We start from the raw sequence: 9,331 nt of genomic DNA, 5'->3' as shown, positions 1-9,331 counted from the left end.
GGCTGCGGGCGGGGGGCAGAGCCGCGGGGCGGCCGGCGCTGAGGAGCGCTGCGGGGGGCGGGCGGGGGTGTGCTGAGCCCTGCTGGGATGTGCTGGCCTGTGCTGGGCCATACTGGGATGTGCTGGGATGTACTGAGCCCTACTGGGCTGTGCTGGGCCATACTGGGATGTACTGGGCTGGGCACAGGAGGGGTCACAGCCAGGGGGTCCCAGCAGCGACTCCCCCCCAGGCTCCTGCCCCCCCCGTGCCCCCCCGCCCACGCTGGGGACAGAGCTGGGCCCCGGGGACGGGCCCCGGCCCCGCTGTCCCCTCCCTGGCTCTGGCTGGCGGCTCCCGCGGCACGGCACGGCGCAGTGTGGCACGGCACGGCACGGCACGGCCAGCGCCCCCGGCCCCAGTGCCAGCCCCTGGCATGGGCCCAGGGCGGCCCCGGGCTGAGCAGCGCCTGCCCCACGGCCCCCAGGACCCCCCTGGGCCCCCCGCGGCCCTCCAGGGCCCCCTCCCCCAGCCCCAGCCCCCCTCCCCCGCCCAGCTGCCGGCAGCTGTTTGTGCTTAACCCGCGTTGGCTGAGCCCCAGAACGCGTCGGGTTCCCGCGCTGCCGCGCCAGGCCCTGACATCATCCCGGGGCTGGGGCCAAGGTGTGATGTCACTGGGAGGCTGTTACATCACTGCCTGGTCTGGGGAAGCCATGGTGTCGCTGCCGGCCCCAGGGCCAGGGTGGCCACGATCCCGCCGTGGGGCCGGGGTGGCCGTGACATCACCACCTGCTCCCCGCCGGGTCCCCATGCCCCGGCGACCCTGCTGTCCCCGGCGCGGTGCCGGCGGCGTCAGGGTGGGGCCGGGGGTGCAGGGCTGTGCCCAGCTCTGGACCAGCACCGGCACAGGGTGCCGGCGCTGCCGTGGGGACATGGCGCCACGGGCACACAGGGACGTGGCAGGGTCGGATGCTGTGTGCCAGGCGCGTGGCTACCGTGTGCCGGGCTGGAGGAGGCCCCAGGCGGCACCGGCGGGGCCAGGCCAGGCTGCGCCCAGTGCCGGGGGCCACCCCGCCAGCGGCACCGGGGCCCAGGGGACCGCGGCATCCCCAGCCTGGCCCAGGGAGCCCTGAGGGGGACCCCCACGGGCCAGCGCCGCTGCGCGGGGACCACGGGCATGTGGGGAGCGGGAGGCCGCGGCCGTGCGGGGTGCAGGTAGCCACGCTAGGGCGCGGCTGTGCACGGAGCAGGGTGCCATGTGGAGCGGTGGCCGAGCAAGGCTGTGGCTGTGCAGGACGGGGGGACGCGTCGCGGGAGCACCGGCCGCGCTGGCTGCCTGCAGCCCTGGCCCCCTGCCCGGCCTCTCTGGCTTCCCCCGTCCCTCCTTCCCGTCCTCGCTGGCGTCCCGGCCTAACGAGAAGCAGATGTGCGGGCGGCGGGGGCGGGGGCCGGCGGGGGCCGCGGTGCCCGGCGGAGGCCGGGGCGCGCCGGGGGCTGCGCGGGCCGGGGAGGGGGCCGTGGCGGGCAGGAAGCGGGGGGCCCCGGGGACCCCATCGTTGGGCAGCGCCGGGGCGGCTCTGGCGGCGAGGGGCTGGCCGAGGCGCGGCCGAGGGGAGGGCAGAGCCGCTGAGCCGAGCGGTGCCGTGCCGAGCCGCACAGAGCCAGGAGGGACGGAGCCGCGACGGGACGCGCCATGCGCTCCTGAGCTGGGCCGTGCCCACCGAGCCACGCCGTGCCGTGCCGAGCCGAGCCGTGCCACGCCGAGCCGTGCCACGCCGAGCCGCCTGCCCAGCATGGCCCCCTGGCTCTGGCCGTGCCTCCTGGCCGCCCAGGCCCTGGCCGCCAACTTCCCCCCCAGGTACAGCCTCTACACTGGGGGGGCTGCCCCGCTCAGCTCCGGTCAGGCCGCGGCCCCGCAGGGCCCCGCCACGGCCCATGGCGCTGCCCGGGCCACCAGCCGGCACAGGTAGGAGCCGTGACCGTCGGGCCGTGCCGGGAGGGGACCCAGGCAGCTGGACAGCACCGCCGGCTCCGCTGCCCGGGAGCGCCGTGGGGAGCAGGGTGCAGCTGCCCACCCCGATGCCACGGGGCCCCTGGCACTGGCCGGGCAGCGGCACGTGCCACCAGCTCGGGGTGCGCGGCGAGGGGCGGCGGGTCCTGTCCGCGGCGGGTGCTGCCGAGCCGGGTGCCGGGGACGGTGGGTGCACGTGGAGGGCGCGGGACGGGGGGGCCGCGAGGGGCCGGGACAGGGGCACGTGGAGGGGCCGGACCCGGGGCCGCGGAGGCGCGCGCAGGGCAGGGCAGCAGCGGGGCTCAGGCGCAGGGCGCAGACCTGAGCCCAGGGAGCGGGCGCCCCGCGAGTTTCGGCTCCCTGCAGGGGTGGGTGCGTGTGCGGGGCCCGGTGCGGGCGGGTGCCAGCAGCTGTGTGTGCTGGGTGCTGCGGTGCCGGGGATCCCGGGGCTGGTCCTGTCTCAGCATCCACGCGCCCGCGCGGTGCGCCCCGGCGTAGGGTCAGCGCTGTCGGGGATGGGGAGGGGGCGAGGGGCCCGGACCCACCCTGTCCCCGTCCCGGTCCCCATCCCTGCCTGTGCCGTGCCAGGGGCTGGGAGCTGGGGACGGGCAGTGTGGGGCCGTGGGGCCGGCGTGGGGCAGCTTGAGCCTGCAGGTCGGGGAGCTTGGGGGGCGCAGGGCTGGGGCAGCCCCGCGCCGGCTTGGGGGTCACGCTCTCGCTGCGGCCACATCAGCGCCGCAGCAGCACGGCCGTGTGGGGTAGAGCTGCACCGGCACGGCCACAGCCAGCGCCTGCCCCATCGCTGCCCCACGGCAGCCCCACGGCAGCCCCACGGCAGCCCCGGCAGCCCAGGGTAGGGTGGGGGGACCCCCAGGCCCCAGCCCAGGCCTGCAGCGCCGTGGCGGGGCACAGACATGGCTGAGTGTGTACCTGCAGCTTTGGGGGTGCAGCGGGGTCTCCCCACGGGCTGGGGAGCACAGCGACCCGTCCCCATGGCATGGGGGGCACAGCGACCCGTCCCCATGGCGCGGGGGGCACAGGGGCCATCCCCGTGCCCTGCCATTTCAGGAGGGCTCTCATCCCGTCCCATCCCATCTCATCCCATCCCATCCCTGGGATGGCGACAAGCCTGGTCCTGGGCGGTGGGACCCCAGGGCAGCCCGGGGGGTCCCAGGGGTGTGGGGCTGAGGGGGCACAGGGCAGCCGGGAAGAGAAGGGAAGGGAAGGAGGGAGGCGAGGGGGGGCCGTTGGTCGGCGCAGGAATTCCCGGCGGCCCCCGGGGAGGAGCTGGAATCCAGCCGGGGCCTGAGGGGAACCAGCCGGGCTGACGGGAACCGGCCGCAGCTCCGTGGGCCCCCACCACAGCGCGGCCCAGCTCCCGCCGCGGGCGGTCCGGGGGGCCGTTCCCTATGGGGCTGCCCCGGGGGCTGCTCTGTGTGGGGCTGGGGGTGCTGGGGACGGGGCTGGGCTCTGGGCTCTGGGCTCAGACCATATAAGGCTGTGCCAGGGTCCCTGCAGCCGGCGGGGCTGGGCTGGGGTCCCGCGCCGTGGGGCCGGGGTCCCTGCAGCCGGCGGGGCTGGGGTCCATCCCAGGTGTGGCTGGGCTGGGGGGAGCAGCGCCCCCGCAGGGACACCGTCCCTCTGCCCCCGCCGTCCGCTCTGGTGCAGGGAGGGGCTGACCCCCACTTGCAGACTCCTGGTTGGGGGGTGCAGTGGCCGTGGGGTGGCTGAGCCCCCACAGTGGGTGGCCGCCCCGGCTGCCCCTGCCCCACCAGTGCAGAGGGGACCGGGGCAGCGATGGGGCAGGGCGTGGGGTGCCCGTCCCTGGGACAGGCAGCGCGGGCCCCACAGCACGGCATGACGGGGTGCCTGGCACCCCAAACCCTGCCTGGCCGCCCTGGACCCCCCAGGCGGAGCCTCCGCCCCTGCAGGGCTCCCCAGGGGCTGCCCCGTGGCCGGGAGCTGCGGCTGCTCCTGCGGTGCCGCCAGCCCCTGCCGGGGCTCAGCAACGGGCCCCGGTGCTACAGGCTGCCGGGCAGAGCAGGGATGAAAGGGCTCCGGCATGGGGCAGGATCCGGCCCATTAACCCACAGCACTGGGCTGTGACGGCTGCTACCGGTGCGACCGGCAGGGCAAGCACTGGGGCGTGCAGGGGGGCCCAGTGTGTGCCGGGGGATGCCGGGGGGGTGGGATGCTGGGTGTGTGCTGGGGATGCCTGGTGCGTGCCGGCAGGGTACCTGGGAGCATGCCGGGATGACGCGTCCCAGGTGGGCGCCCTGACCCCTTCCTGCAGGAACTGGTGTGCCTACGTGGTGACGCGCAGCGTGAGCTGCGTGGTGGAGGACGGCGTCGAGAGCTTCGTGAAACCAGATTACCAGCCCTGCGGCTGGGGGCAGCTCCAGTGCCCCCGCATCCTGGCGTGAGTGGGGACGGGGCTGGGGGCTGGGGGGGCTCGAAGCAGAGCCGGGTCTGGCCACGGCCCCACCACCGCCTCTGCCGCCGCCGCCGCCACTGGTGTTTATCCACCCCGGGGTTGTGTTTACTTTTTCGCAAGAGCCGGGCGGCCTGGAGCGGTGCTGGATGGGTGAGCGGCCCCTGCCCTCCCGCGAGGCGCGCGCGCCGGGACCCCTGGCACCCCGCACCCAGGGCGGGTCTCCAGGCTGGCGGCTCGGCGGTGGGGCCAGCAGCGCGGGGCGATGCCGGCGGCAGGGTGGCGGGGCTGGGCAGGGGCAGCCCCTCCGGCCGCTGGCGGTTAAGCAAGAGGCTGGGCGCAGGCAGGGGCCCGGCCGTGCCGCTGGAGCCAGACCGCGGCCTGTGTTTGGTTTTGCTCCCGGCTGCCCGGCCCCGAGCTGCTGCCCGACGCCTCCACACGCACGGGGCTGGCGGCGCTCGGCGCGACCCAAGAGCAGGGACCCAGCGGGCAGCAGAGTGCGGGCAGGGAGCTCAGTGCAGGCAGGGGGCCGTGTGCAGGCAGGGAGCTGTGCTGTCAGGGAGCCCTGTGCCCGCAGGGCTCTCCCCCCAACTCCTGCTGCCCCAGGACCAGCCCCGCTGCCCACGCCCGGGACCCCCACCCAGCACCCGCCTCGTCTGGCCGCGCTGCCCGGCCGGGGGCTCCCGTCCCCCCTCCCCGCTGCGGCAGGGTCTCCTCTGCCCGCAGGTACCGCAGCTTCCTGCGGCCCCGCTACAAGGTGTCCCAGAGGACGGTGTCGGAGCTGGCCTGGCGCTGCTGCCAGGGCTACTCGGGCGAGGACTGCACCGAAGGGCCGGCGCCGGCACCCCCGCTGCCCACCGGCCGCCCCCGGCCCCGACCCGGCCGCCCCACGCTCTCCGGCTTCGGCAACCCACTCAGCGGCCTGGGGGGCGAAGGTAGTGCTGGCGGGCAGGGGGGACGCAGTGGCGGGGCAGCCCCGGCGGGGCCGTGACCCTGATGATGTGGTGCGGCGCAGGCAGTGGGGATGCGGAGAAGGTGCGGCGGCTGGAGGAGCAGGTGCGGCGGCTGAGCGAGCAGGTGGAGGAGCTGCGGGCCGGGCAGGAGCCACCGCCGGAGCGCCCGCGCCAGGTGGCGGACAGTGGACCGGAGGGCAAGCAGCCGGCCGACGCAGCCGCCCCTGCCGAGGTGCGGGAGGCGCTGAGCCACGTCCAGCGGCGGCTGGAGGAGCTGGAGAGCCGCCTGCACCGCCATGAGAGCGGCCGGGAGGGCCCGGTGGCGGCGGGGAGCGCAGTGGCGGCCACGGCACTGCGCGAGCTGGAGCAACGGCTGCAGGAGGCCTGCGACGCCTGCATGGCCGGCACCGAGGGGCTGCGGCGGCAGGCAGCAGAGGACCGAGAGCGCATGCGGGCACTGGAGAAGCTGGTGGGCTCGGTGGACCAGCGCAACCGGGACGCCGTGGAGACGGTGCAGCGGCACATCAGCAGCCTGAGCAGCCGCCTGGCCCCCGCCGCCGCCCCGCCGCCCCCGCCAGACGACCTGCACCGGCGGCTGGCCGAGCTGGAGCGGCGCCTGGAGGGGCTGCCCACAGCGGCAGCGGGGCCGGGCGGGCAGGGGCCAGTGCTGGCCCGGCGGCTGACAGAGCTGGAGGGGCAACTGAACGCCTCTCGGGCCGGCCCGTGGTCCCCCGAGGCAGAGGGGTGGCAGAGCGGGCTGCCGGGACGCTTGGCCAACCTGAGCCAGGCGGTTGAGGGGCTGGCAGCGAGCGGGGCGCAGCGCGGCGCCCGCTTGGCCGAGCTAGAGGGGCTGCTGGCCCGCTGTGGCCAGCCCTGCCCGGCACCCCCAGAGCCGACGGCAGGCAGCCGGGATGGGCAGGACGGGCTCAGCCCCTTCCTCCGGCAGCTGGAGCGGCGGCTGCAGGACACCGAGGGGCAGCTCCAGGCCCTGGGCACCGGTGGGGACGGGCTGGCCGGGACCCTGCGGGGGCTGCGGGCAGAGGCGGGGGAGCTGCGGGAGATGCTGGGGGCGCAGGGGGAGGCACTGGGGCAGCTGGCAGGGCGGCTGGGGCGGCTGGAGGCCGGGGGAGCGCCAGCGGAGGAGCTGGTGCAGCTCCGCAACCGGACGGGGAGGCTGGAGGCTGAGCTGGAGGGGCTGAGCAGCGGCTCCTGTCCCCGGCCCTGCGCCCCGCTGCCGCCCCAGGAGCTGGAGCGGCTGTGGGCTGAGGTGGATGCCTGCACCGCTGCCTGCCGCCCGCCCCAGCCTGACCCCACCGTGCTGGAGCCGGAGCCAGAGCTGGAGCCGCCTCTGGAGGGGTTCGGCGTCTTCGGGGGCACCTCGCCCTCGGAGCTGCGGGAGCTGCGGGGCAAGCTGGCAGCGGCGCTGCTCTCCCTTGGTGGGCTGAACGCCACGGTGCAGGGGCTGCAGGACGCCCTGGACCAGCAGGATGCCCGGCAGCGCGAGCTGGGCGCCATCACCGACCGCATCGTGGCCGAGCTGGACCAGGCAGCGGCGGCGGCAGCGGCACGGCAGGCCGAGAGCGAGGAGCGGCTGGAGGGGCTGGTGCGGGAGCTGACACAGGCCGAGGGCTGCCCGGCCGGCCTGGAGCCGCGGCTGGCCAAGCTGGAAGGCGTCTGCGAGCAGCTGGAGGCCGTGGCGGGCGGGCTGCGGGGCGTCCGCGAGGGGCTGGGCCGGCACGTGGCGGGGCTGTGGGGCGCGGTGCGGGAGCTGAACGGCACGGCCCGCACCCAGGCCGCGCTGCTGGAGAAGGCGCTGCAGGCCCAGCTCCCGCACCGGCTCGGCGCCCTCAACGCCAGCCTGCAGCACCTGCGCGGGGAGCTGCTGCGCCTGACCCAGAGGAACCTCACCGGTGCGCAGGGGGCGCGGGGACGCGAGGCATCGCGGGGCGGGCAGGGGCGCGGGGCTGGGGGGCACGGGGCTGCGGGGCCGGTGCTTGGGGACAGCGGTGGGGACACGGGGTCACCGGAGAGCGAATCAGGGGGCAGCGGCTGGGGGGCACAGCTGTGGGAATTGGGGGTGTTGGGGTGTGGGGACACGGGACCACAGGAGGCTGCAGGCTATGGGGCTGCGGTGCATGGGGACGTGGGGACACAAGCCATGGGGGGGCAAGTCATGGGGACGCGGGGACACAAGGCATGGGGATGTGGGGCTGTGGGGTGTGGGACATGGGGATGCCAGCCATGGGGATGAGGGGGGCTCAAGGCATGGGGGTGTGGGTCTGCGGTGCATGAGGACGTGGGGACACAAGGCATGGGGATGTGGGGTGTGGGACGTGGGGCCGCAAGGCATGGGGACGTGGGGGCTCAGGGCGTGGGAGCGTGGGGCTGTGGGGTGAGGGGAAGGGCTATGGGGCCGGGGCGGCTCTAACCCCATCCTCCCTTCAGGCCCCCCCGGCCCCCCTGGACCTGCCGGGCCCATGGGTGAGATGGGCCCTGCCGGCCCCGCTGGGCCCCCCGGCAAGGATGGAGAACAAGGCCCCGTGGGCCCCCGCGGTAAGGAGCAGCCCCCCATGCCCTGTCCCCCGCAGCGGGGCAGCGCTGGCATGGCTGGACCCTGTGCCGCGGGGTCCTGCCCCGTGCCGGCCCTGCAGCCCCCTCCTCTCCTTCCCTCCTAGGGCTGCCAGGAGAGAGAGGTAGGGCTGGGGTCCGGGGGGGCTGGGGGGCTGCAATGGCGGCTGGGGGGGTGGGGGCATGGCAGGGCACCGGGCACCGGGCAGGGCAGCCTGGGGTGACGGGCATGGCTGGGGGCAGAGGGGCTGGGGGCACGGCGGGGGGACGTGGTCGGGGGGCACGGACACAGCAAAGGGGCAGGTGGGGGGGGAGCCGGGGGCTGCTGGGCTGGGGGAGCCGTGGGGGGCTTGGTGCCGGGCCAGGGTGCCCCGTCCTGACACGGTGCCCAGGTGAGGTGGGGGAGCCGGGCTCCGTGCCCCGCATCGCCTTCTCGGCCGCCCTGAGCACCCAGCGCACGGAGTCGGGCACCGTCCCCTTCGACCAGGTCCTGCTCAACGACGGCGGCGCCTACGACGCGGAGACGGGTGAGTGCCCGTGCAGCACGGCCATGCGTGGGGCAGGGATGGGGCTGCAGGGCGGGATGGGGCTGCAACGGGGGCTGTGGGGCAGGATGGGACTGATGGCCATGGGTGAAGCACGATCCTGGGGTGCGATGGTGGCCATGGGATGGGGGGGTCCTCAGGGGGTGCCGTGCATGTCCTGGGGGTGCAGTGGGGGAGCCTGGGGGCGCAGAGCCCGTCCCGGGGGTCCCTGGGGACAGGGCGGCTGCCGGCACTGATGCCCACTGCCCGCTGCCGCAGGCACCTTCACGGCGCCGGTGAGCGGGCGGTACCTGGTGAGTGCGGTGCTGACGGGGCACAAAGGGGAGAAGCTGGAGGCCGTGCTGTCGCGCTCCAACCAGGGCATCGCCCGCCTGGACTCGGCCGGTTTCCAGCCCGAGGGGCTGGAGAAGGAGCCGGTGGCAGCGCTGCAGCCCAGCCCCGGGGCGCTCGGCGTCTTCAGCCTCCTGCTGCCGCTGGCGGCCGGCGAGACGCTCTGCGTGGACCTGGTCTCGGGGCGCCTGGCCCACGCGCCCGACGAGCCCCTCACCGTCTTCAGTGGGGCCCTGCTTTACGACGCCGAGGAGCCCTAGAGCCGCTGGACCCCGGACGCCCCCCCGGCACGGGGCTACCGGCCAGCCGGGGGCACAGCTGGGCCGGGGGGTCCCCACGCCCCGGCAGGACCCCCGCCACCCCACCTCGTTATTTATCAGCACCCCCCACCCCTCGCTCCCCTGCCACCACACGCCCCCGCCCCACACCGCCCGCCCTGGCCCCCCACACTGCCCCGCCACCCCCGGCCCCCCACTGCCCCCCACGAAATAAAGATGCGGCACCGGGTTTTGTAAC

At 76.2% G+C, this 9,331-nt stretch overlaps 1 protein-coding gene across 1 annotated transcript; it reads left to right on the top strand.

The window, feature by feature from the left end:
• Positions 1–578: 578 nt before the first annotated feature.
• On the top strand, positions 579–9,309 carry EMILIN1 (elastin microfibril interfacer 1). The gene is made up of 8 exons (XM_087773705.1): positions 579–1,943; positions 4,282–4,407; positions 5,146–5,354; positions 5,435–7,282; positions 7,818–7,925; positions 8,048–8,065; positions 8,333–8,467; positions 8,744–9,309. The coding sequence occupies exons 1-8, from the start codon at positions 1,234–1,236 to the stop codon at positions 9,073–9,075; spliced, it is 3,486 nt and encodes a 1,161-aa protein (XP_087629831.1). The 5' UTR covers positions 579–1,233; the 3' UTR covers positions 9,076–9,309.
• The last annotated feature ends 22 nt before the right edge of the window (positions 9,310–9,331 follow it).

Source organism: Nipponia nippon, unplaced genomic scaffold (genome assembly GCF_047370975.1).
Source record: "Nipponia nippon isolate SJK-2023a ecotype South Korea unplaced genomic scaffold, ASM4737097v1 scaffold_4, whole genome shotgun sequence".
NCBI classification, from domain to species: domain Eukaryota; kingdom Metazoa; phylum Chordata; class Aves; order Pelecaniformes; family Threskiornithidae; genus Nipponia; species Nipponia nippon.
This window is presented reverse-complemented; position numbering and strand designations above follow the sequence as displayed.